Consider the following 27,698-nt stretch of genomic DNA (forward strand, 5'->3'; position numbering starts at 1 on the left):
ATTGACTTTTAACGCTTTCATTTCATTGCATTTGTAGTTTTCTCTTTCATTGTTGGTTTTTGAATGTGTTAACATGTAAGACTTTTATCAGAGCACATCTTTCAAAAATACTGGATTAAATAAAATAGTGGAGTAATTTATGCAACTTATTTTTAACTTGAAACATTGCATCTCATTGTATCTCTTTCTGAACTCTCCACTGTTCTTCCTGACTTCAACTACTGGCTATTAAAAAGACACTTTCAACATGCTTGTATCTGCTGGGAGAAGAGGCTGAAGGAAATAGAAATGTAACACAATCCAAGCCCTCAGGATGTAACGCAGTTTCCTGGCCCGGTGGGTTTTGTGAGTGCGCTGGCCCTTTAAGACAGCGCGCTAACTCTGGGATTTGGGAGTGACGCGGATACGTGAGCTACTTTGTCCCTCTGTTTCCTTCGCTATGAAAAATATTTGCACTTATTATAACAACGGCTGCCAGCGAAAGTTGATTGGTTTAATTATGGAGCCGATTTGCGCGTTTTGTTAAGAAAAAGCGCCAGTGGATCGCCCTGGTGTTTACTTGGCGACTGGTCAAGTCGGGATTGTGTTTGTTTGCGGGCCGTCCGTCCTCCGAGCTGCTGCTGCTGCGGCGGCTGGGATAACTTTGGAAGAAGTTCTTTGTATTCAGGAAACAGTTTGGCAAAGAACATGGACTGGGGCACTGAACTTTGGGTGAGTCCACAATGAGGAGAAACCTCTCCAGGGTGACTGTAAAGCGCTGTTGTTCTGCACGTTGACGAAGTTGCAGAGGAACAAAGTTTGGCAAATCGGGTTAACTTTTTTTTCCTTTTTTTTTCTTTTTGCAAAACGAAGCACATATGAGCGCTGCCCTTTTCCTTGTTGCTTTTTGTTTTAATTGCAGATTTTCAATAAAAAACACCTTTTCTATATTAGCTTTTAGTAGTTTAAGTGATGAGACATATGAGGTCGTGTTCACGGTTCAGGCAAAAGTATGGAGATTGATTTCCTGCAGTGTCAAAACTCAATTTGTTCTGCATGCGGGTACTTCATCTGCATGAGGGTTGTGTCTTTTCTTCTCTGTTTACATTTTGTCACACTTGGCTTCCATAGAGATGAAATCGTCTGCTGTGATGTGACTTGGCAACAATGGCTCGTCACTGATAAGGCGCATCTACCTGACTGGCATGTTTGCTGTTTCCACAAAGCACTGCTTTCTGAACGCACGTAGAGGAGCCCTGTGCAAGATTAAAACCAAATCAAGGCAGCACAGCCTTGTCGTGGAGGCTAAGCTATTTTCTTGGAAGCAGGAGTGAAAGGATTGGCACTGTCCTGAACCTTAACAAAACAAGCTTTGCCACTTGTACATTTTCAGAGAACCTAATGTGTAAAGTGGAGCATTGCAAAGAGGAGGGAAAGGAGGTTTCGGCCTCATTACTCTCTCCCCCTGGGTATGTACTCTCTCTTCTTTTTTTCATCCTATGCAATGGTACAACAGCCTAATTAGTTTTGCCCTACTTTGAAAAATTCAGGGAAGCTCCTTTTACATTGCACAAAGTTTCTGCAGGACATTTTAACATGAATTCTGCACATCGTAATTAAAGGTACAGTTTAATATTACATGGGCATGTTAGAAAAATATTTAACCTCTGATCATTTTTGTGTGTTTGGGCCCAACCTGGCCCGCTACATCATTCACATTCCTGTTTGCATCATTGGTTTTGTTAATGTTTGGCTGCAGAGTCAAAGCGCAGGTTCAGCTCTTTGGCATCTGTTCTCCTGATTGTTGTTAATCCGGTGGCTATTTTAAGCTACTGGTTCATGGCAAGAACGCAGGTTCTGGGCTTTAGTTGTGATAGTGAGTTCAGCTCCCATGCCCCTAATTTTCTGCAGGAATGAATGATTCAGGACTGAAATGTTTGTGGAACTTTTATAGGAAAGCTGCACATCCTGGGTGGCTCCTTCCAGCGTTGAATGATTTCTCAAGGAAGTTGGATACTTTCTTTGGGTTCAGATATGGAGGCATTTGAAGACCTGTTGCTAAGTGTTGTAGCTTTCTTATTATAAAAATATGTTAAAAGGACTGTGTGAAATTGCTTTATAGAACTGCTTCTGATTTGTGAAAATTATCTGAGCTCTAACCGCCAAAATGAAGGCCTTTTAAAGCTAGTTTTAACTGTGGCTTTAGGGCGATAATAAAAGGCAATAAGTAGTCTGACCAGTCCTGCGGCTTTACAGGACACTGATTTATATACACATAATTTTCAGCGTTTTCAAATTGCTTGCATTTCTAAATATAGTAATAGTATTTTGAATGAAGTGGATATAATTAAATATTCCTTTTCAAGGTAGGGTACATCCAATTTCTTTCAGTGTTTTTTCACTTTTTTAGAAAAATGGTGCAACCACAGTTGCTGCATCCCTCCCTGTTATATTAAAGAATGTCCAGGACTTTATTTGTAGATCAAACTATGGCTACCTTCATTGTTTGGAGTCCTTTGAAATGTTTTGAGAATGCTGTTTTTGCATTTGGGGCCAAAGAAGGGGGTGGAAAACGTCCAGTAAAACTGCTGTTTTCTTCCATAATGTGAAAAGTGTACAAAAAACAAAGCCTTACTTTGTGGCACCCTGAGATAAACAGCGTTACAATATCTGTTAAAACTTACATTTGCTGAGATGTATATGGGTAAACAAAGTGCAAAATCATTTAGTGGTAGAATTGGCAAATACATTTTGAATATGGAACAAAAAGAACCTTGATTGGAGCTTCTCAATCACAGGCATTAGGATAAAGGGTTTTATCTTGATGTTCAAGTGCCCATTTATTTATCTAAGATCACCTGAATGTGATAATTCTTGCAACTTTTGTTTGTATTGTGAAGCTGTTTTTTTGTGTGTGACTGTGAAAATGCAGAAACTGAACAGGGTTTAAGATCTGGAGCCGACTGCACACATTGAATCTGCTGAGGCCGTTTCAAACCTTCCTCTTCGTTTCTAATTTGCAGTGCTGTAGTACAAACTGAAAACCAATCCAAAAACCCGAGTATGCAAATAATATACTAAGTGATGCAAAATGCTTGTGGCAGGAGCTACCTGGAGCACACAACTTTTTATCTGCACTTTCATGTCGTGGTAAAATGAAAGGGTATGAAGTCTTGGGATATTATGCATATTTTTCCACCTATGTGTGAAATTACAACGCCATAAAGCAGATTAAATGAACCCAAGCAGCTTATTTTTTTTTAAAAAATATGCCAATTTGTACCTTTTTCCCCATCATGAGAATATTTATTTGCAAATGTCAGAAAACTTGAGTATGTTTCTACCTTTATTCAATAATTTGACAGGGAAATTAGGGCCACACACCTGTTCGATTTGACTCTCATCTATCGTTATATTCCTCATATAAGACATGGAGGTGGAAGTAGCATGTTCTTGCAGCCTGTAGGGTTGCATTTCACTGAAATACTCTCACACAGGTCATTCCAGCTGTTGCTTTATATGCACAAAGGAAATGTTGATGAAAAGCGGTTGTATTTCCTAATATAAAAGAAACTGTTAAGATTTGGGAAGTTCTTTCCTAAAATGCAAAGCTTCTGAAGTTTATCCAAACCAAAATTTTCAACAAAGAGCGAGATTTCAGTTTCACTTATTTTTGTGTGGAAAGCAAAAGTTATCTTGGTATTAATTCTCACAGATCATCGGTGCTCAGATCTGGGTTCACCATAACTCAGATATTCATCAGTGCAGAATTTTATGTGCGTGTCTTATGCAGCAAAGTTCAAATGTGCTTTACAGGTATAAACACTGTAAGAAAAAGCAAAAATGTAAATGAAAGAATCAAATTACAAATTACTTTTTTTCTACAAAAAGCTTCATTATAGAAGGACAACTTAAGTCTTGCGTTTTATTAACCCATTTTACTGCTTTATAATTAACTTTCGAATCCTGCTACTATTTTGTGTTTGCTAATAATAAACAGCAACAGTTTTTCATGTTGTAACAATCATATGCTATAAAGGTGAGTACTAAAATGGAAAAAAAGCTAAGTTTTGAAAAAGAGATTTATCAATTAAAGACTTTGCAGGAAGAACACAGAAATGCATTTTTTGTTGGTATTTCAGAACTTAAATTGCTAAGCAAATTGCAGCCCTCCTTAACTCTGTCCTGTGATTAGCTCTGCTGTGTCATTTGAGCTTCATCTCTTTTCTTTTACTTGAATAGCTTAAAAGGTGCTAAGAAACAAGGCTCAACATGTAAGGAATTCCTTTTTTCACAGACCCCAAGTTCAACCTAAAAGTCAGTTGCAGGTTTAGTCAAAGACTCAGGGAACTCTTTTTTTCCCCCTCTTTGCATAGTGTGGGAACATTACAATTTCTCAACATTTCCAGACTTGTCTCGGCTTGAAGGTGTCAGATCATCACTTACCAAAAGCCAGAGAAGAGACTTAGGAATTAAAAAAAAAAATCTATTCAATTCTTCCATCTTGTATGATGGAGGAATTGAGTTTCTTCAGTAAAGAGCAAAAAGGTAAATAAAATCATTTCTTGGTGGAATTTTGGAGACCATAACAGACATGTTTTTCACATGTCAAGAGCATCCAACATTCAGGAGAACGCACGTTGGGTTTAGTTGATTGCCTCCCGTTCTAGATTCTACTAGGTTCTCTAAATCTTGGAGAAACATCACAGCTGTGGCCCGGAGGTCAACTCAACTTCGAGGCGTTCTTTTCCTTATTTGTCTTCCTTCTCCTTTCCTTAGGATCAGTATGACATCATAGAGAAGCACACGCAGTCCGGCCTGGAGCTGGTGGAGAAGTATGTGAAGTTTGTGAAGGAGAGGACCGAGATCGAGCAAAGCTACGCCAAACAACTGAGGTAGGCCATTTAGACCAGCACGCATTCTTGTGTTCAGCTCAAAGCATCTTGTGTTTGTGTTTGAATGTTTGCATGTTGGAAGGTTGTTTATGAAATCCTCATTGGTCTTATGACTGCTCTGGGACAGATTCTAGTTTGTCTCTGAAACACTAGCCCAATTCTCCAGCTGCTGCATACTTTCTGCCTCTCTCTCTCTCTCCCTCTCCTTATCCTATGCGCTTTCTCACCCAGTTGTTTCCCCGCACACACAAGCCCACATCTGTTGGAGTGCTGAGCTCTGCTGGAGAGGGGAGGAAGTGGGAACAGACTGGCGCATGATATAGTGGATGTGGTCAAACAGAGAGTGAAAGGAGGAAGAGCGAGAATTGAAAATTGTTCATAATCTGTAGTTTTTATTACAGTTGTGTTAAATCCCCTCCAAAAAAAAAAAAAAAAAAAAACCCTGCAATTGTTGCATAAGAATTTCTTCTTTATTGGATGTTTCCCATGGAATTTGTTGACTAATTAAGTGTCACTTTATATCCACATCCATAGGAATCTTTCAAAGAAATATAACCAAAAACGAAGCAACAAAGATGATCCAGACTGCAGGTGAGCAGCTGCTTTGTTTCAAAGTCTTTATTCTTTCTGAGGAGTCATTCTGTTGTCATAGTCACTCATGAGGTTGTTTTGAGCCGACGCTGGTTATATTTTAAATTCCCTGAGAAGGAAACAGGAATAAGGAAGCCACAAGCTCCTTATCATAATTTAGCTTGGTGCAGAGTTTTTGTGTAATTATCACTTTATCAGCGGCCCTCATCTCTCCACCCTTTCCTTTCTCCTACTAAATGACAGGCTGTCCAGCTACCAGTCTTTTGTGGACATCCTGAATGAGATGAACGACTATGCGGGGCAGAGGGAGCTAATTGCTGAGAACATGATCATGAACATTTGCATTGATCTCACCAAGTACCTGCAAGAACTCAAGCAGGAACGAAAGACGGTGAGCTTGATGGGGAGCATCAAGAATGCACTGATTTTTAGCCACTTAAGACATGCAGTGGAAATGCATTCATATCCAAAGTGCAGTTTTTGCAAGGTGAAAGACTGAGACAAAGTATAATCTCAAAGTGCTTTCTTACAGCAGCGTGATGTTTGTTGTATTCAATCCAGCTGAGAAAACAGATATATTAAACCTGACAATTTGAAAGAAAAATTCAGATGTTAATTATAATTTAAGTATTCACTCTTGGGTTTAATTCCCAGCCTGGGTATTGTAGCATTAAATTAGCATTTTTTTCAACCATAAATGTGTTTTTTTTTCCTTCTTTTTGGCTACTCCTGTGTCTTCCCAATACCCATAAAGATGCTTCTTTGGTTCATTTGCGTCTATTGATTACAGCCTGGATTACATTTCTATTTTCTTCCATATTGTATTGTTTACTTTAAATGAAAAGACTTATGTCTGGAACTCTACTTCTCAGTCTAGACACAGAGAATGCAGATAATTGTTGTCACATGCAAAACACAACCGGTGCTAAGCAGAGGTTCCTGCAGCTCCTTAGCATTACTGTCAGGTTTCCATTGTGGCTTTCTATTAACTATAGTAAATGTTTTAGTTAAATAATAGTAGGTCCATAATTTCTCCAATTATCAATGGCTATTTGTACTGTCCTAATATTTATAGGGATAAAGCTATGATTTGTTTTTGGTATCCTTCTCCTGACTGATACCTTTTTAATCCCTAAAATTTTCACTAAATGTATCAAATGCCTGGAAAATTCTAGTAGGGCAGCTGAACTTTATTCTGTGGTGATCAAATTCTCCATAATGAATTGCTACTGAGAACTCAATACGAGTCACTTGTCTTTTCAAAAGAAGCTTCATGAAGGTACTAAGGGTGTACATACTTCTACAACCAGGTAACTGCAGAGTTTTGCTTTTTGTGTTTGTTTTTCTGTCGTGTTTTACTGACTGCTGTTAAAGTTAGAAAATGTTTTTAAATAATTTATTGATTTCTATTTTCTTATAAAAACTAGTGAATGTTTGTTGCAGTCTTAAGTAAACGAATTGAGTATTCACCTGCACTCCCACAGCCCACCTTTTTTTGCATCAGCCGTAATATTTGTATGAGCAACTTTCATTTCGTATAGTTTTGCAAGTTGTCACATTGCTTTAATCAGATATACAAGCTCTTCTCAAAGTTAAACAGTGCTGTTTACTATACACTAGCGTACGGGTGTGTGCCTGCATCACCATATTAAGAAATGGTTTAAGAAATGTGTGTTTTTTGTTTTTTTTTTAGTCTTGTACAGCAGTAGTATGAGGAAGAAATAGAAAAAGTAGATGTTTGGAGAGTTCATTGCTGCAGCAAGAAAGAAGCTTAAGTGTCTCTTGAGGGACGTCTGTGCTGTGGTGTTTCATTTCTCAGTGAGAAACATGCTGTCTTTGTCATGTTGGACTGCAAAGTACAGACACTCACTGAAGACGCCTCCAACAGACACACTGGTATTTGTTTTCTTGTCTGTTTTGCTCTGTGGCGCTTTGAGGTCATTGTTTATTCTGTGCTCTCCTCCACATTTCTTTCTCTCTCTCTCTTCCTCTCACTCTTTCTGTCTCTCTTTCTCTATTTTTTATAAATGTCTGCAGTATCTATTGGAGGCCAAGAAGGCCCAGCAGAGTTTGGAGAGCACCTACAAGCAGCTCGACAATGTAAGTCTAGTTTTACTATTGAAAAATCTTCTTACTCATGTCTTGATGGACTCAAGGTTGAATAGAAACACAATCAGGTGACTGGCTGTGAAAGCAGTTGAGTTAGGCAGGTGGGTTTTGTTTATAGTCAAAATAGATGAAAAAAGTTGGAAGTCACCTTATTTAAACTCCTTTTACCCGTACAATCAATCCTAACCCAATAAATTAGTCATCATCTCTGGTAATGAATTTTTTTATTTATTTGAATAACATGATTCACTAATAGAGGAAAGTGAAATCTCAGTTTAACATTTTTCACCTTTAAATCACCGGCGTCACAGTTTTTGGCACCTGTGGTGTAGCTACTCTTTACAATCCCATTTTGCCAGTTGGACAGCTCTTGGTTTTCTCCTAAAACGTCTTACAATATTGGAGCAAATAAAGAGAGAAATATTCGGCCACTCCTCTTTGCAGTCTCTAAATCATTCAGTTCTGGGACTTGCGCTTCCCTTCCAGTCTCCTCACCGTGCCAAACAGATTTGGCAATCTTTTCTAGAAAGTTGTTAAGGCCACATATTGGAGGTTTTCTAGCAAAGGCCACCAGGTTTTGATTTGAAATCTTTTGGTATTCCAAAGAATTTGTTCTGGACACTTACGAGGTTTTCAGTAAATTATTAATAGTGTATATTTGCATGTAATATGTTACTTAATTATTGAAATACTGTGCATTCAAGCTTGCTATTGCTGTAATATATTTGGTGATGTTTGTTGCTTAATGCAGCACAAAATGTTTTGGAAGGTAAAGGAGTAAGATAAGTTGTTCCTTAGCTTAGATGTTGGGTAGAAGACATTTTCTTTAAAAGCTTTCTTTATACTTCACCGTACAATCACATTTTGGACAATTTAATGCTCCCAAAAAGTTTGGGGATGATTTATTTCTATTTTAACATGACTCTCCACAACACAAAGCAAGATCTATAAAGATCCAAATGAGTGAGTTTGGTTTGGAAGAATTTGACTAGCTGGCCCAATCGTGACCTGAAATTGACAGAAAATCTGTTCGGACGAATTTGATTGGAGACTGTGACCCAGCCGGCCTTGTCCAACATCAGTGTCTGACCTCACAAATTTGTAAAGAATGGAAACTGAAAGCAAATAAATATGTGACGGTGGATGAGAAAATGGCAACATGCCAGAATATTTGAGCTGTAGTTTCATTTATTATGAAACACAATCCTCAAAAGCCAGTTATGGCCTGTATTGCTGCAATTGAGGAATAATAGCTGGTGAATTACTGACAGTATCCAGTTGGCTCCAAATCCAACTCTTTTCATTCTGATACACTGATCAAAAAATTGAATTTTGATCCAATTAACTATAATCTAAATAGATCCTAATTATTAAATGACACAATATAGTTCAATACAGTTACTTCAGACAAATGGGTAGATGTGATCACACCTTAGTAGAGAAAGTAAAGTGTTTGTTTTTCTCCCCTCCAGAGTAAAAAGCGCTTTGAGAGAGAATGGAGAGAAGCAGAGCGCACAGCACAGTATGCAGAGAAAACGGATCAAGACATCAACGCCACAAAAGCTGATGTTGAAAAAGTAAGAACTACTGTAGAATACACACCGAAGAAAAAAAAAAAACACTTAGCATGATTCAAGTTGCACTTTTCAACCTCTCTGCTTCATCTGTGGCTTTTAGGCCAAGCAGCAGGCGCATATGAGAGCACGCGTAGCTGAGGACTGCAAGAATGACTACGCTGCTCAGCTTCAAAAGTACAACAAAGAGCAGAGCCAATTCTATTTTAATGACATGCCACTTATTTTCAATGTAAGTCAACCTGCTGCAGCCCACAAACCTGCCACCAGTGGCCCTGTGGGTTTTGGCATAACAATGATGTGATGAGAATTGATTTGGTATCCAGATCTTAGAAAATATGCAGCTTAATTACACTTGTAACAGACAATTACATCAAACCGTACTGCTAACTTTGGAGTGCTACATTAAACATTTTACATTTTTATCCGAGTTCTGCAAAATACACAGTCTGAACTCAAAAAATAAATGCAGTGAGGGAAAAAAAAAACCAAACAAAAAATGTGTTTTCATCATTTGTGGTCCCAGAAAATTTTAAAAAGATTTTCAAAGATTTTCACTATTTTTTAGGTTATTTGATGGAATTCAAGGTTCCTTCGAGCATTGATTGTGAGATCTTGATCTCCCATATAATGATAAGACTGGGAACATCACAAATCTCAACTTTAGGCCTTAAAACAGGAGTAACGCCATTGTGTACCAGTACACACATCTTTCTTCATTTCAAGTAATGACTGTTTGTCACCTGTCTTGGTTCTTCTAGAAATTGCAGGATTTGGATGAGAGGCGAATACGAAAGTTGGGACACGGCTACATCTTGTTCTCAGACACAGAAAAGAATGTGATGCCCATCATTGGCAAGTGCTTGGAAGGGATTACTAAAGCTGGCACTAATGTCAATGACAAAAATGTGAGTTGGTTTCAGACACTGAACATTTAATTCCGCAGAACAGAGCCATGCAATAGTTATTTATTCAGAAACTATTATTAATAACCGTATTTATTGCAGGACACCATGGTTATAATAGAGCAGAATAAGTCTGGATTTGAGCGTCCTGGAGACGTAGAGTTTGAAGACTACAGCCAGGGTATTAACCGAGCCTCCTCTGACAGCAGCCTCGGTACACCTAAAGGCCCCTTGGACCTTCTGGGGAAGAATAAGAGTAAAAACTTTTGGCTTTTCAAGAGGACTAAGGTAGGACATTTTCTCGTTACAGTCAGACATTGATATGAACTGACTTTGACAGTTGTTTGAATTAGTTTTCTATTACTCTCAATCGGTGATTTAAAACTTGGATCTTTTACAGATAACCAAGTCGATGATAAATTCCTCTCCTTAAGCGATTACTTTGATGGCTTGTTTTGTACGTGAAACTTTGTTTTTCTGTGAAACAAATATGCTTGATAAGAATTTAAAAAGATGTGAAAGAAATTGGAGTTTTATTATAAACTTTCACAGATAAAAAGCTGATAACTTGCCATGCTTCAAGTTCCCACAAAATCACATAATTTGTAGGAACACAAAGATTATGAACGCATAGTTGTAGTGCTTTGTTTCTATACCTCAAACAGATGGCTTACAACAAATTCAACTTTTTCACAGCTACATACAGATTTTTCTGTTTTGCTCAGCAATGTTGAATCTTATTTAAGAACTACTATGACATTTGTACAGATGTTCTGCAGCATTTTGGATCAATTTAAATCTTCTCTTTGTTGATATCTGCTATGGATTTGTTGTATTTTTCTAAATTTATGAGTTTGTTGTCCTTGTGGATGATGAAGGGGTTGAGTCCACTTGCCTAGTTTTCTTCTGTTTTCTGACATTTACCAAAAAAGCCATCAATTAGCTGTGACACCTCTTTGCTGAGTCATCTCTTGTTTTCTCATTTACTCACCACACATGATGAGTGCTGCAGAGTTCCTTCATTCCCTGCAGGATTAATAGCTGATATCTTGTAGTTTGCTGCTCTGGATTTGTTCTCGGTTTTACTTTACCATTTTCTGTGTTGTGGATTTATGCTCTGGCTTCTGGATTGACTGCTTTGTCAGCAGTCTGTGTTTGTGTGAGTTAATGAAACCTCTTTGCCTCAGTTGTTTAGACAGCTTAGTGTTGTTGTGGTTATTAAAGCGGTTCATTGAGCACTGTAAGAGCTTCTTAAAACGTTTCACATTCATATTATATTAAGACTTCAAACTATATTGCTGCTTTTTTTTTGAAAGACTAAGACAGTATTTCATAATTGTGAAGTTGAAGGAAAATTATACATTTAAATTTTTTTTAAAGTCCACAGATACTTTACACAGCTACAAAAAATATGTACTTTTTTCAAAGTACATATTTATTTATTCAGCTGCTTTTTATCCAATAATAATAAAAAAAAATGTTTAGGTGGCATCCACCAAGTATTGGTTTGTTAGAGATAAGTGAACAAACACACTGCATCATGAAGATCATAAAACACACCAGAGAGCTGATGAATGAAGTTTTAGATCTGAAATTTGAACATCTTGCTGATCACTTTTTCTGTCCAGATTTCATTTGCCTAGCACTTTCCACAGGTTGTTAACCACAAAGTGCTTTACAATTAAAGGAAGCATAAAAGCTTTTGAAATATTTAAAAGAAGAAGAAAGTCATTAGAGGCTTCCGCTTCAGTTTGCCACAAGCCATAAAGGTGCATTCATGCAAATTACTAGAGGATAGAAAATATCATACACTATTGCCATAATGAAATATGGTGGTGATAGCATTATGCTGGGGGATGTTATTCTTTATCAGACAGGAAAATTGGTCAGTGTTAAATTGGACAAAGGAAGAAGCTGATATTGGATAATCGCTAAAGGGAACGTGTTGGAGCCTGAAAAAGACTTGAGACGATGGAACGAGGTTCCGAAAGCATATTCCTGTATTGGAAGGGTCCAGTCAAAGACCTGCTGTAAATGCAAAAGAGAATTTGTGATAAGACTTCAAAATTAAAGTTCACAGAAAATCTATATCCAGTCTGACAGAAATTGACAGAGCAAATAACAATTGGCACCAAACTCGGTCTCTAGATCTGCAATATGTCACAAAAGGTCTGAATAGAGAACAAGAGATAAAAGATAGAAATACAGTTCATGTATTCTTTGCTTCCACTTCACAAATGCACTACATTATTATCATAAAACCCTAATAAATTACCTGATAATTTGAGGTTTCGATGTGTATAAATACTTTTGCTAGGCTCTGTTTTTTACATGGATATGCAGAAGTAATTAATCATTTCAGCTTTTCAGTGGCTGTAGTTCACTTCTGTCACTATGAAAAGGGCCAGATTTTTAATGAAGCATAAGAGGAATTTTAGTAACGCTTTAGAGGTTTAACATGCAGACAAACAGCAGCTGCACTACTTCCCTCTCACCTTCCCCTTTTTTCTACAGAAACCAAGTTTGAAAGGCATTTTGAGGGGGGAAAATGTGAATGTTTAGTCTGTTTTATCTTCTAATGCTTATATAATTCTAGATATGGATATGCGAGAGCTGCAATGTGAGATTCACAGTGTAATGCTTAGCGTTAAGGGTAGTGAAATCTTCTCTGCTACAAATAAACAGGTTAGTTTGTACCTGCGTTGTTACTGTTTCCTTTGTTTGACAAATAAAATTACAATTTCATACTTTAGACTCTGGAGCTACTCGCATTTTCTGAGTTTTACCTTCATTTTTTTGAGGTGGTAAATGTAATTGCTCATTGTCTTTGCAAATAGAAGCCCTTTCAACATATCCACTAACATTAATGTTACAGGCAATTTGGTGTTTCACAGAAAAACAAATAGTTTTTTCAGGTTTCAACTCTTGGGTCAGAGTGTCCATTAGGAACAATAATTAACTAGATTTAAAAGGTTAATGTGACTATTTTAGGATAATAGTTGACGTCTTGCTTGGCAGAACCAGGAAATCCTCCAAAAAGCAGTTGCGGTGAAGCCGTTGTTATGGCAACACATGGAAAACATACCAACAATGTGAATACTTTCTCTATTCTAAAGCTCAGTACATTAATGCATGAGCCTCTTTCGTCTCATTTTATATACACTCCAGCACTTCTAGAACAGACCTTTTGCATGATCCTTGGCTGCGAGTGAATAAACCTTGACCCTCCAAATACACACAGTCGTGCATCTCTGCATCCTGGCTTCCAATAGGTCAACTTGGAGTCAGCATTTTGCTGTGCTTGTGGTTTCATGAACACGGGACCCAAACTACATTGAATTTTCCTCCGTGGGCCTCCACAAACACACTGCCTCTATTATTCTGCCCAGAACCTGGCACTATCTGCATCACAACAAATTCTTTGTGCCAACATAAGAATGGCACCGAGTTAAGATGGAGAAACTCAAATTGTCAAACATTTATGTTGGTCCATTAGTATCTGTTTGGAGCAGAGAGTACTTTACACAGCTACAAAACTATAAGCAACTTTAATATTTCTCAATGGTGCTATGGTTGGCCGACTGCTAACCAGCTAATGGTCCCCTCCTCCAGTCCCAAAACTAAATGATCCCTTCCTCCTTCCCTGCAGTGTTCTGCTTGTTCAGCACCTCTTCTTCTCTCTGCATGTCTTAGTGGCTGTGCTCAGCTGTGCACTCTTCCTGTTCTGTGTATGTGTGCGACGCAGAGCTCTGTGTCATCAGTCATGCTCTCCTAATTAGACCTTAGAAGTGTGAATAGAAAACTGGGTGTACTGGTTCAAGTAACTTGTGGTTTATGTTCGGCCCTTAAGCAGTCCTATTAACTACGTTCCTGTAGTTAGAGTCCCATAATTCTAAGAAATGTAGCCCCAAAGTAGCAGACATTCACATAATAACGGTCCTGTACTTCTGGATCTCTGTGTTTACACACGGGATCTTGTTGCAGGGCAGTTTAGCCCGTCTGCATTGAAGACTTGAAGCCATCAGCCTGCTGTGTAATTTAGCTAATGGACCCCACCCCTCCACCTTTCAGCATAGATGTAGATGTTTGTAGTTCACTCCCGCCATGCTGTCAATTTACCCTCGCTCTAATAAAGGCCATTTGCCCTGGCTCAAAAATCTATATCCACTGTTGGTAATTAAGCCAGCTATTTATAACAACTGCACTGGTTTACAAGCTAGTTTTATTTATGTAGGTCAGCTTCTGGATTCTGCAGCACGTGTACAAGTTTTTCTCACACTGAATCCTGATGGTTAAATGGTTACTTTTACAGTATTGATGAACTATACAGATGAACTATACAAACTATACAGCCTTGTAAACTCTGACCAATCTGCTATGAAAAAAAAAAACAAGTGTAAGCTGTTCAATCATGAAAAGGCAATTAAAATGCTGTGATGAGATGGATGGAAAGCTGTAAAACAAGAGAGCTGCTAATTTTGTAATCTGAAGCAATACAGATGTTTAGTTGTGGTAGCCTGCTCCATGATCCTCACTGAGTCTTACGCTGCCCTTCAACTTTTACCTGAGTTTTGTTGTAAGTTTTGGGCTGTTGTAGCACCAGTGTGGAGGCTATGGCTGGTTTCTTACTGTGATGTTTTTGTTCTTCTGGTCATTCCATGCAAATTCACGCAACTCTCCAAATCGTACCTACTGCTAGAAAACTTACGGCAATTGTTCTTAGATTCAAATTGTGTCAAAAAAAAAAAATTGTAGTTTCATCCCCTTTTTTGATTGATTTTAGTAAAATTTACAGAGATTCAAAAGATGTTATCAAATATCCGATTAATAACAATTTTTGTTGACTTTTTTGGACAGCAAAAATACTATTTATTTTACTGTTACTGGATATTTTGTATCATGAAACCCAACTGTTTAAAATATTTTTTTCTAATACAGTTATAGCTTTGAACTTTAAGGGAGTGTTGTTTGGTAACTGCAAATATCAAGATGTTACACAGTTGTTTTGGTTTGATCAAAACAACGGATTTGGGTGTTTTTACAGCTATTTATTTCTGTTATTCAAGAAAATAGTAGAAAAAATTGGAAACATGTACCGATTTGCAAATTTTAAGTTTGCTAACAGGTACAAATTATAAGCAGGAAGGAATGAAGTTTTGCATTTGGGAACAAAATGGTGCATAGAAATTTGGTAAAGGGATTTTAGTAACCAGGAGCTCAGAAGAGTGACATTTGAATACTGCAGAGCAAGTTGTAACAACATGACCAAACTTTTTAAGATTAGCATAAAGAAGAGTCCATCAATTAGTTAATTAATTAATAAACTTCCAAACTTTACAGATCCAGTCAATTTTTTTTTTAACTGTCCATAATTTACTTGATTGTTTATCCTGCTAAAATGATTGCGAATTGGCATGGGATGTCCTGTTTGATTTGAGCCAAAGATGTATCTTTGTGCTTTCGTGCTCTTTAGGCTCGTTGCTGGGTTTGTGTTGTCCTTCCAGGCATTGTGGTGCGCTTTAACGTGTTGACGGTGTCTTTTTCTTTCCTTTGTCACCATGTTTTTTTTTTGTTTGTTTTTGTTTTTTGTCCTCTTTGTCCCCTCCCATATCTCTGTTATCCTCATCCCCCCCTCCTCCCTTTTTTATACCATCTTATGCCTGCACACCTCATTTTCGGGTGCTGGTACGTTTGGTCTTACCTGAACCCCAGCTCTCCTCCTCCACACTCACTCCTTTCTCCACACCCCCGGCCCCTTCACCTCCTAATGGAGCCCCTTCCCCCAAGTTCGGCCGGGACCCCCTGTCGTACTGTTTGAAGGAGATCAATAAGACAGTCAAACCCAGAATCTCTTCCTTCAGGACACTCAGGAGATCGGTGAGTGACAAGAGGAGATGATTCGAGTGCAAAGCCACCAACACTTCTAGTGACACAGACATTATTCTCTGCTCTTTGCCTCTCCAAAATCTTCTTCTTCATTATCAAACTTAAGGCATGCGTCATTAAGCATACTCTTTGCATATCGATTAACATATTTGTGACATAACGCAACCATCTTTTGAGATCACAGTACCTAAGCAGGTACACAGTTAAAGTTACTGTAAAGTTTTTACTGGAAATTTGCTGTTTCTCTTTCTCCCCTCAGAAATTTACCCCAGACAAGATCATGGTAGGGTAACAATGTCATCAAAAATGGTGTGGGGGTCTAAGTTTTTTAACTCATAAAAACTTGGACACTTTTTCTTTGCAACATCTCTTTTGTAAATTTGTGATGTGATTGCTCAACAACAAAATCAAAAAATCTTCTAATGTATTTGTACTTACTGATGACCTTTGATGTTGTATTGAAAAGGTGGCCATCTGGTGGAGGAAAAGTGACACTTGTTAATTCAGGATGAAGCTCATCAATCGAGAATCCAGTTTGCAATTTGTTTACTTTTGTGTCTCACCTCTTTCAATCAAAGTTTTATATATATATATATATATATATATATATATATATATATGTATGTATCTTTTATGGAATCTAAAACCCACTTAATTGTTGGTAAATGGGAAGTGACTTTGTGTTTGGCTCTCTGAGCTAATTTATCTAAAAAATCTAAATAAGCGATCTAAACTTTGAGCTGGTTGCAAAGGGCGTTCTTTCTCACTTGTCTGGTTCTTAAGCCACGGTGTCGGCATGTTTATGAAGGTGACAAATTCGAGTCCGGGTTCAGCACTAACCCACCCTTCCTGTGACGACTTCTTGCAGCCTACGGTGACGGAGGACTTCGGCCATCTCCCCCCGGAGCAGCGCAGGAAAAGGTTACAACAGAAATTAGAGGAAATTTCTAAAGAGCTGCAGAAGGAAGCAGATCAGAGGTGTGTGTGCATGCACATGACGGCTTCCTGCCCATTCGTAGCAATCTCTGTTAGAACCGCTCTGCTGGAAGCATAGATACAATATTCATGCAGTGTAAACAAGTCTGTCTGAGCTTGAGTGAATTGTTTACCCACCCCTGAGCTGTGGGGGATCAAAATTTCACCGAAAGTCACTTTGCTTCTTCTCCCCCCTTGTTCCTGTCTTCTTGCTTGTTTTCCTTTGCAGTGAAGCACTCGGAAAGATGAAAGATGTTTATGAGAAAAATCCTCAAATGGGAGATCCAGCTAGTCTTGCAACCCAGATCAGTCAGACATCTCAGAATATAGAGAGGCTCAGAGGAGAACTGAACAAGTATGAGGTAATTCTCCGCTCTGTTCTTTATTCATAAGACGACGGCCTTGTTTCATTATAATTTAGGACCCTGGGTTATGTCACAGTGTGTCAGTCATGCAGATAAAGCTGACAACATTAAACACGTTTCTGTTGTTATCAGACTTGGCTGTGTGAAGCAGGTGTTCGTGGGGACACACTACGATACAGAACTCACTCATTCAACAATAATGGAGCTCATGAAGTTCTTAGGTAGGTTGATTTTCTTTCTTTAGAGATGCATTTAAAACAAAGTGTATTCTCTGTGTTTCTAAAAGACGCATTTCCGTTTTGCTTTCCAGCCCTGATGGTGCACATTCGGATGAAAGCACTCCCGACCCCTCTCAAGCGATTTATGCCGAGTTTGATGATGACTTTGAGGATGAAGAGCCAGCGGCGCCCATCGGGAAATGCACAGCGATGTATAACTTCCCTGGTATGTCTTATTTAATTTAATTCAAATTTTTATTTTTACTTAATTTTTGAGTCAAATATATTTGGTATGATTGAATTAGTTTTTATTTCAATTTTTATTTATTTATTTTTTATTATTGTCATTTCAAACACTGTAAAAAGATTGAACAAATTAACAAATTCAAGTTCCAGAGATTTCCTTTGCACTTCAGACTGCCATAAAATGTGCTCATTTTTGAAACTTGACAGAATAGCTTGCTGGAATGTTGGCTCGATCCTCCAAGGACTGGTGCAACTGAGTCAGGGTTTTAGGCCACTTTGTCACCTTTTTAGCTCTACCCACAAGCAATCTGTGGGAATGAGATCACCACTCCAAAACATTAACTTTTTTTTTTTTTTTTACCAAAAATCAACTTAAATCTAAACATTTTTCTCATGAAGTTCCTTTTCTTTTATGTCTTATTTTTTTTTAGAATGCATCAGTCCTTCCTTCAAAAAAAAAAAAAGACACTCACAAAAGGATGCTGACACTTCCATATTTGCTTTCCCCTTTTCTTCCAGGTGTAGCAGAGATAACACTTACATTCACCTCTGTGCAGGGCTTGTTTTACTGTGGATACTGATATTTCCATATCAGATACAGCCGCCGTCTTTTGCTTTTGAAGAGCACATTTTGCTCCAAAACATATTCATCTCTGAGACACAGAATTAGTTTTCTACCTGTATGATTTGACTGGTCATTCCCATGATGCAAGTATAAACAAATGATTTGAATGATTTTCTCCTAAGGTTGAATTGGAGATTCACAGCTGTCTGCCTGATATCTCATCTTATTTCTTTGGATGTTTTTCATGATGTCACACAAGAAAGCTGTGTGTTTGACATTTTGTGCAAATTATTTATACTGAAATGTGTATATAGCACCATAACTATAGAGTTGGCTTAGAATAACCTAAGCCACTCTTACTATAAGCTTTTCCAAAAAGGAGTGTTTTAAGTTTAGTGTTAAGAGTAGACAAGGTTTCTGCCTTATGGTCAAAAACCAGGACAGGTAATAACTGTAAATGTTCACACAATTGATTAACCTGTAAATGTCTGATTTTGAAGAAAGTAGTGGGGAAAAAAACATAATTCAAGATAATTCTAGGTCTGATTTCATCAGTGTATGTAAATCTCTGAATTGATACAGCTACTATCACATTACAAAATGAATGTTTTGCATTTCAGGTGCCAGTGAAGGGACCATTTCGATGCAGGAAGGGGAAGTGCTGGCTGTAGTGGAAGAGGACAAAGGAGACGGCTGGACCCGCGTCCGAAGACACAATGGAGATGAAGGTTACATACCTACATCTTATGTCACCATCACATTAAACAAATGAGCGAGAGAGACATTCAGGTTACCATTTTAACGTCATTTCCTCCACATGTTGGAACAATCATGATGAAGCCATGTCAGAAATGGGTGAGACCATTCAAAAGTGCTTTGATATGTTTATTTTTATTTTTTATTTTTACAAGAGAGGCACCAGATCTGATTATTATGATTACATAAACTGTAAATTTGCAGTAGAGTTCTCACTCACATTTTCGAGCAGATAGTTCTTATTAACACCTGTGTTGGTTAGAATATTTTTTGTCTGTTTGGTTGTTTTTTTTTTTTTTGTGAAAACCTGAGCTTTTACCTTTGCCAACCCCTCATGCTGCAGAGTCCATATTATGCATTACCTCTTTCATTTTTCATTTGCCTCGACAGTGTCAGTTTTGATTTGTAATGCCACTTGAGTGTGCTCACTCGAGATTTTGGTGCAAGAATGTTTCACCTTTAGCTTTACAATAATTAATCCTCTGTTACAGTGAAACATACACACACACAAAAAAACCTGTTCAAACTGTTAAATGTTCAGACAATCACATTCATATCATCATTTAATTCCAGACATTTATCAGTAACAAAGAAAATACAGCAGATGTCATTTTCTTACAACAGCTGATAGAAACCTGCTGCTGTTTTATTTTTATTAGATATTGTACTAGAGATAATTTATTACAAGTGTGTATGAATAAAAATGTTTATATTTGAAAAAAACAAGCAAACTCTTTGTATTTAGGATGTTCGGATGTTGCTTTTTTTTCCTCCTTGCACAAAGTGTGGGACGGACAGTAGCCACAAAAGGGAGGAAATATTGCACACACTAAATATGTTACATTGAGAATATTGTATTTATATAATATATATATTTTAGCAATCACAACACCACTATTGTCTTATTAGCATTTTTAACTATTCAAATAAAGGTTGTTTTATTGTGAGAGAAATCAGCAAGTTTTGAAGTTTGTTGCTTTTGAAGTTCCATAAAAGTTCACAAGATTTTTTTTCCCTGTAGTACAGATTACTACCTTTATGCTTAATACTTACTTGTCTTTGGTGCCTTTCTGGTTAAAGCATTGTGTACATACCTTTTGAGCTAATTTGTCCTTTTTTCGATACTTAGTAATTGTAAAGCACATTTCAACTGTAGAAGTCATAATGTTCACTTTAAACTTGAAAAATAAACTAGTGAAACATTTACCAACAGTGTAAAGTATGTTACTTACAGCTCCTTGCAATACAACTCATACTCCTTCGAACATTTTTCAAGTTTTATCACGTTTTCCTATAATTGCAGTACTAAGTATTTTTGAAACATGCCTTTCCTATAACCCTACATCTGGTTTCATCCAACACATTTGACCAGCTGCTCACAGTGTTGTAGAAAAGCATCCCCACAGCATGATGCTGCCACCACTAGGTTTCACTAGGGAGGTGGCTTTCTTTCCACAGCCTTTTCACTTTTCCATTAAAAAAAATGGATTTGTAGAATGCTCAACTAATATTCTCCATGAATCTTCGCTAGTTCTCCAATTGTTGTCCTGTCAGTTAGCTTTGAATGACCATGTCTTTGTGGCTTTGCTTTTGGGCAACACTGCATATGATCATTTGAATAGTGTGAGATCTTCACATTGTTTGGGATATTTATATTTACAATCTGGTCTGCCTATAAACATCGTCTTAACGTCATCTCTGACCTGCCTTGTTAGTTCCTTGGTATTTGTGATGCCGCATATTCATGAATGTTTCCTAACAAACCACCAAAGTCTTCATGGAACATCTGGATTTAGATTTGAATTAAGATGCACAAAGTTGGCTTAAGAAGTCAAGTAATTAGCTGACTTCTGAAGCAATTTATTCCATTAAGCTGCATCTAACTTCAAATTTGTATTTGACCTATTTCGCAATTATCCACTAATAATTGTCTAACAAAAGCCCAATTAAAATCTGAAAATATTTTTGGCTGGATGCGGCAAAATGTGAGAAACTTCAAGCATCTTATTGCTTTTTTTAAGTTTTAACTTGGAAAAATAAGAGAAAAAAAATAATTGCAATTCAACCTGCTTGAGTTATAGGTTTTGAGGTGTGCATGCATAAAAACACAGAGGTATAGTATTTGTGTCTTTTTTGTTAGTGTGTGTGTGTTATTGTCTGAATACATTGCATCTCTTCTTATAGCTCACATCAAAATCTGAGCACAATATTTGCAATAAATCTCAATTCCAGGACATTACTGCTTAGAATTAAGGAGGCATGAAAAGTTTTAGAGTTTACCAGTAGGTGGCAATGTTGCATAATTTCTTTGGTCTTCTCCCCCCCTTCCCTCTACATAATTGTGTTTTAATATAGTTCCTTGCATTTGCATTTGCGATTAAATTATACTAGCTTTGGAGCCATGCCGTTTTTAATGACTAATTAAATAACCCCAAATTTACAAGGTTGCCACTCTATTATTATCTAATTCACAGAAACACGCAAGTGAAAAGAATAACAACAACCTCAAACGTGAATATTAACATTTTAATGGAGTATTCATGTATATTTTCAGATAGAATGAAGCATATTGATAAGATCCACTGAGCAAAGGCAGAATCCAGCAGTGACATTTTGTGACGGTGAATAACTGGCCACATGACTGAGGAATCAGATCAAAATTTGTATGCAAAGCCTTAACCCTGTAGATGCATTAAAGGTCAGCTTTCCCCTAAGCTGATATCTTGCACTTGCCTGCAGCTGGGAGGCAATACTGCATCCTGCTACCTCTGCTCACCCTTGTGGGGGTATTAATGAGAAACTTCACAATGATCACGCAGAGATTAAAGAAAGAGCAATTTTAGTGCTGGATGTGGCTTCATATTTTATGCATATTGCACTTCTGGCAAAGCCCAAATGAGCTACAAAAACTGCTTTTTTTTAAGGCGGTTCATAGGCTTTAATGTGCCCATCATTAATTTTTGAAGTTTTATTATTGAAAAACATCACACAGATGGCCAAATTGGCATGAATTGAGGAAGATCGTCATAGGAATGGTAAGCTAAAAAGATATTTTTCAGATAATACGAATGTGTTTCACAAAACAATGAATGCGTGTAAAAGCCTGAATGAATAAAGTGAAATAGATTTCATAAATGTTCTTGGGAGTTGTATGAGTTGACCTTGAGTTGTTTCATTGGGATTGTGTTAACTGTAATGGTTTCAGGTGGACAAATGTGACATTTGACAGTGCTTTTGTCTGACTCCATGACTTCAAGAAAAAATGCTTGTTTGCATTTCTCACAAAGGCTCCAAGAATCAACAATTAATGGTCTTCATTTTCTACCCAATTTAAACTTTTTAATGCCTGATAAACTAATAAGCTGCAATTTGATAGCCATTAGCAATGCTTTTAGTCCAGTTTAATGTTATGCTAATATAGTGATAAAAGCTACTATAAACAATCTGCAGCAGAACTTTGCCAACTCCACCTCTCTGAGACACTAAATACCAGAACACTTTTATTGAGGTGATGTTACAAAGCAAGCAATTATTTCTCTGACTACTGCACCACAGGTGATTGAAGAGCTTAGAAATCAATCTTCAAGCTATTGCTGCAGAAAAAAAGATTGCGAATGAAGCCTTTAAGTTTTTGTGTCCCAGTGGAGTCTGGAGAAGAATTAACTGTACCTATCCTTACAGAAAAATAACTGTTCCAAATGTTATTATAAACTATAAAACATCTTTAATGTGGGGTGAGAAGAAAAGTAAGCCATCGGCTGAAACCTTAATGAGTTCGCCATTGTTTATTCTTATTTCATTATTGCCTTGACTCATGCTGTCGCTGGGTTATTCAATTCCTGTTTGGTGCAAAATGACAGAACCATTTTCTTTCTTTTTTTTATTTAGACATAGGACATTATGTGGGTTGGGGTGTCAGTGTTCTGTTAGCATAAATTATTTAATATTTAAAGCAAGACTACTTAAAGTCGTTTGACTGAAATGTTTTGCATTCTTGTACACAATTTAAAAGTCACAAAATCACAACAAACATGACTGGCTTTCTTTTAAAACAGCTTTCAGATGCATTCGGAGGGTTTCACTGAAAGTTATGCAGTTAAAAGATGCCATGAGTTTCATGTTGTTAAAGGATTTATAGTGAAACCTACTTTACCCCGTAGCAACAAGGAACAAAGCACATTTTTCCAGTACAACATAGAAGAATAAACTAAACAGGCAAGCAATGAAATGAACTGAAAACAATATGCTAGATGTTAACTTTAACCCTGTTCCTCTAGGAAAGACTGGCTCTTGTTCCACTGGGAATCCATGGTATATAAACACATCCATCATTTCTCACTGGATCTTTAAGCTCTGGTTGTTTTCAAATGAGATGTCACAATGTTTTCCTGCTTTGATTGGAGCTCCCTAAATGTTGTTTGACATGCACAGTGATGATGCAATGCTTTTTTTCCCCAGTCTTTTTATTTCAGACCGCACATTCTCCAAGGAGTGGCTGACCCAGCGGTGACATGACCTGTCATTCACATACAAACACCCGAATGAAAGAAGAAGAGGAGAAAAAAAAACCCTGAACTGATGCGTCATACTGCTGCTTCCATTTTCTACCATTTCTACAGGAAAGCTTTTTATTCTGTTAAAATTATTGCTCTGTTAACAAGACAGATTACCATCACAGAAACAAGACAATGTAGTATATTAAAATTGTATGCAGTTACTAATTTTGACCGCAAGTCTTTGGATATTCACCTACAATACACATATTTTTCTCAAAATCGCATTTCATTTTTGGAATTTCACTGAAACCACCAATTACTGAACTGCACTACTTTCTAAACAGAAAATACTTTTATATCTAACTGATCATATTTTATTCATCTAAGTTATGATCTTCCACAGCTCTCTGACATCTCAGCAACTAATTATTCCACAGAGGGAGAAAGCAAGCGTAGACTTTAATCACTAATACCAAGAATACAATTAGGATAATAAGAAATCCTCATAAAGTCTTTTATGGTAACAACGTAGAATAAGATATTACTGGGTTTAATAGCCCAGCTTTATTCATTGCATGTTAAAATATTGCACCTTTATTAAGTACCCGTTATTTAGTCCAAGTTATTAATTAATAGAAGCCTAATTTTCCTGTACAGCACAGATTTATGTCATCTTAGGAAATCGTATTAAACTGCCATTACATGACAGACCAGTGAGTCTTCAGATTAAAGAAGCTACATCAACCTCTGTCAATTGCTCCTTTTAAATCATTTGGGCATCATTTTGTAAAATCAACTTTTTTGAGCTTAACATCATGTTATAATGTTATTCCCTTATCAAAACCATAACTGGAGTGTTGCTTTGATTCGTCCTTGTATGTTTGAGAAATCCTTTACTCTCCCTTCAGCAACCATTGAGCTGTGAAAATCAACTGGGTGGATCAAGCGCTGCCTTCAGGGTGCAGTTTCCAATCTTCCAAGGTCTTGCCTCACAGTGGACCCATACTCTGCTCCTTCAGACTAGTGGCAGCAATAAGCAAACACATGGACAAATGCTGGGCTCCTTATATTAGCTACTTTTCAGTGCAACAATGATAAAAATGTTGTTAACAGAGGAGTGATGTTGTGAAGACTTTCTGAAGGTGGAATTTCAGAAAGAGAGAGACCCACTTTCAAAGTGTTACATTTCTAAATACTTTTTTTAAAAATCATATTTGTTAGATACTATGATGCATATTTGACGCATCATATATTTGATACATTTCATGATACACATTCTTTGAAACTATTTAAGGTAACATAGTTACATGACTGTGTTATAAAATGGGACAATGTACCTGTATACATAATACTGAATCACAGAGCATTCAAAAAAGGTTGACATTTTACATAATTGCACAATAGACGGCAGGTTTTTAGTTAAATTGAAGGAAAAGATTGAGCAGATTTGAAATGTAAATAGGACTCAATAACTGACAGACGCAATTTGGCTAATGAGATATCTGAATATATGACTTATACTATCAGGGATTTATGGTTGTATTTACAACGAAACAGATATGAAAAAGTGAATAAAAATACATCTGTGTTACTGTGCAGTTTTCCCTAAACATTTGACCAATTAGATGACTATTTTTGACCATAGTTTGGAATTCACAGGCTTACCCAATTGGCCGGGTCCTGGGTGTCTCAGTAAGAAATAAAGAGGCAGGATTTGTATTCAGCTTCAGGGAAAGTTCTGTCTGGGAAGCTCAATTGAGGGCAACAGATGCTAATGAGCTCTTTTCAGCAGGAGAAAATGCAGGCTGCCAAAATGTGTCCCCCCCACTGTATTCTAGAAAGTTTGGACCAGGATGAGGTTCACATGAGAGCATAGTGATACATCCACTAAGAGATGCTCAGCATTTCTGCCTGGCATCAACCAGCTCTCCAGGCTGTGGGCTCAGTACAAATAATATTTTTCATCTTTGTTTTACGTTTGTTCTTTTTTAACCTTTCCTGCTTGTCACACGCTGTGCTTAAAGTGCAAATACAGAAACACAATGTTGGTGTGTTGCTTGTTGAATATAAATAACAGTTTTTTTGTTTTATTGCCCCTCCCATCAGGCAAACCAACAACCCACATGGAGTGAAAACCAAACACAAAGAGGCTGCTCTGCAAAGCACAGAAGCAAACACTGCAGAAGATGCAAATAAGTAAAGCAGGAGCAGTTTGAAAAAACATATATAAAGTTCTTCAAATGAGAAACGTCAGGAAGCCCTTCCAAATACAGGAACTTATCATATAAATAGGAAAAGAAAAAGTGCAATTAAAAGTTGCTCCAGGAGGTCAGGATGAAGTGACGGATTGAGTCAGTCAAAGTTTGCGTCTCAACTTGAAAGCCCTGAGGCACTTTGTACTGTTGCAAAGAAGTTTGTCTCATAGATTTATTTCTGAAAAGAATAATGGGAAATGACTTTAACTTGCCAGACAAATAATGTTACTGTAATGAGAAAATATTGCGAAAACATTTAGCCCTTTCTGGCCTGCGCATTGTGTTGAAATAGAGCATAGTTGCACTTTTATAATTAAAAACCTAAACCTAGCTGACTAATCCACACAATTTCATGTATTTTCACATAACGCAGACACAGTTACACCAAAAAGGCCATCCTTTTATTAAAACTGTAGTTGTTCTAGTCCCTCTGGGCTTTTGTGTCTTTGAATTTTGTTAAAATTAATCCTCATTGGACTTTTTTTGTGAAGCCCGCTCCTTTGACTGTTATGGTTGAGTTTGCTTCACTATTTATAATATTAAGTTAGTGTCTGATTGTGTTTTTTATTTTCATTTTTTTGCAAGTATGACCTTTAAGCTTAGTTTATTCTATGTGCCTTGAGTTCAATTCATCTTATTCCCACCCATTCTGGCCTCACATTATTTCAATTCTCATATTTCTTTCTAGTTTGTCAGCAGCTTTTCATTCTCCATCAGTTTTATGCACAGACAGACATACAGATGGACAGACAGACAGTATGAATGTCTCTCATGACAATGTCCCATGCAGCTATGGGAAATTAAAACCAGCTGTCTTTTTTATGTAAACAGATCCTAGGAGGAATAGTTGATGCAGCATGCTTCTGATGCTAATGGGGATCTCAATTAACATGAATGTAAACAAATATAAAATATTATCTATGGCACACCACTTCACTCAAATGTTCACAGAATTACCTTTGTCTGGCAGGTAACAATGACAATCAAAACTGAATGTGGGTGGTCTCTACTGGTACCACATTAAAAATGCTTTCAGGAAACCCAGTTTGCTGCAACTTATAGCTAGATCTTGAAACCTTTCCTAAATGTTTGGGAAAAATGAGTTGTTTGAGTTGAGTACTGTGAGCACAAATGTCGGCAAAGAAGAAAGTTTTGTGGCTGACAAAAAAGTTTGCAAAAACCTCGAATTTCACAACTGGCATCTGTGACAGAATGTGGGTGTATGTGTATATTTACATCTTTGAAGACTCAAGAACAATGCAGGAGGTTTTACGGATGTGTGTTTATTAAATTATTCCTGAGAATTAGATTACAAGAAGGTCAAGACAAACACATTCTTAAAATGGTAACTAGGATGAGACTTTACGGTCAGAGAATACAGGCACCGGGCAGACTGACCTGCCCAGTCATGCTCTAAAGAGTTCACAAAATGAAACAAGAACACCAAGTGAAGCTTCCAAGCTTCACTCTGTCTTCTAAATTCGAAAATGTGTCCAGAATGTAAAGGAAAAAAAAATCCACTTTTCTAAAAGATAAAAAATTTAAAGCAGAGTGTTAAATGGGTATAAGCAATTTATATATAAATATATATATACTTGTATTACAATATTGGTAATTTAGAAATAATTCTGAAAATGAAGACTTTCCATTTGATTACATTTTCTTTTTTTACACTGTTGGATATCTAAGTGCATGTGGGGTTACTTCATTGTCAAAGAGGAAAGAGAAAAGGAACATCATTGGAAACACAATGCAATATTTTTGTTCACATGGTGGCATTTAGTTTGTTATATTTTTGATCTGGCAGCTGGAAAGAAGATCTTTGAAGAACAGCAGAAATGCCAGAAGGTTTCATAGAGAACAGGTAAATTAGTGTGATTTTG

The 27,698-nt window shown here is 37.1% G+C and overlaps 1 protein-coding gene across 3 annotated transcripts; it reads left to right on the plus strand.

Moving 5' to 3' along the window:
• Window positions 1–387: 387 nt before the first annotated feature.
• trip10a (thyroid hormone receptor interactor 10a) lies at window positions 388–20,270 on the plus strand. 3 transcript variants are annotated; one of them, XM_055034981.1, is made up of 15 exons: window positions 388–711; window positions 4,759–4,874; window positions 5,409–5,465; window positions 5,709–5,856; window positions 7,503–7,565; window positions 9,047–9,151; window positions 9,252–9,380; window positions 9,910–10,056; window positions 10,156–10,341; window positions 15,766–15,930; window positions 16,808–16,917; window positions 17,144–17,276; window positions 17,412–17,500; window positions 17,590–17,723; window positions 18,929–20,270. In XM_055034981.1, the coding sequence occupies exons 1-15, from the start codon at window positions 688–690 to the stop codon at window positions 19,078–19,080; spliced, it is 1,758 nt and encodes a 585-aa protein (XP_054890956.1). In that variant the 5' UTR covers window positions 388–687; the 3' UTR covers window positions 19,081–20,270. The 3 variants fall into 3 exon arrangements, with proteins under 3 accessions (XP_054890956.1, XP_054890957.1, XP_054890959.1); XM_055034982.1 differs by lacking the exon at window positions 15,766–15,930 and adding an exon at window positions 16,199–16,222; XM_055034984.1 differs by lacking the exon at window positions 15,766–15,930.
• The last annotated feature ends 7,428 nt before the right edge of the window (window positions 20,271–27,698 follow it).

The sequence above is a fragment of the Poeciliopsis prolifica genome, unplaced genomic scaffold, assembly GCF_027474105.1.
Source record: "Poeciliopsis prolifica strain line A6 unplaced genomic scaffold, Auburn_PproV2 SCAFFOLD010, whole genome shotgun sequence".
In the NCBI taxonomy this organism is placed as follows: Eukaryota; Metazoa; Chordata; class Actinopteri; order Cyprinodontiformes; family Poeciliidae; genus Poeciliopsis; species Poeciliopsis prolifica.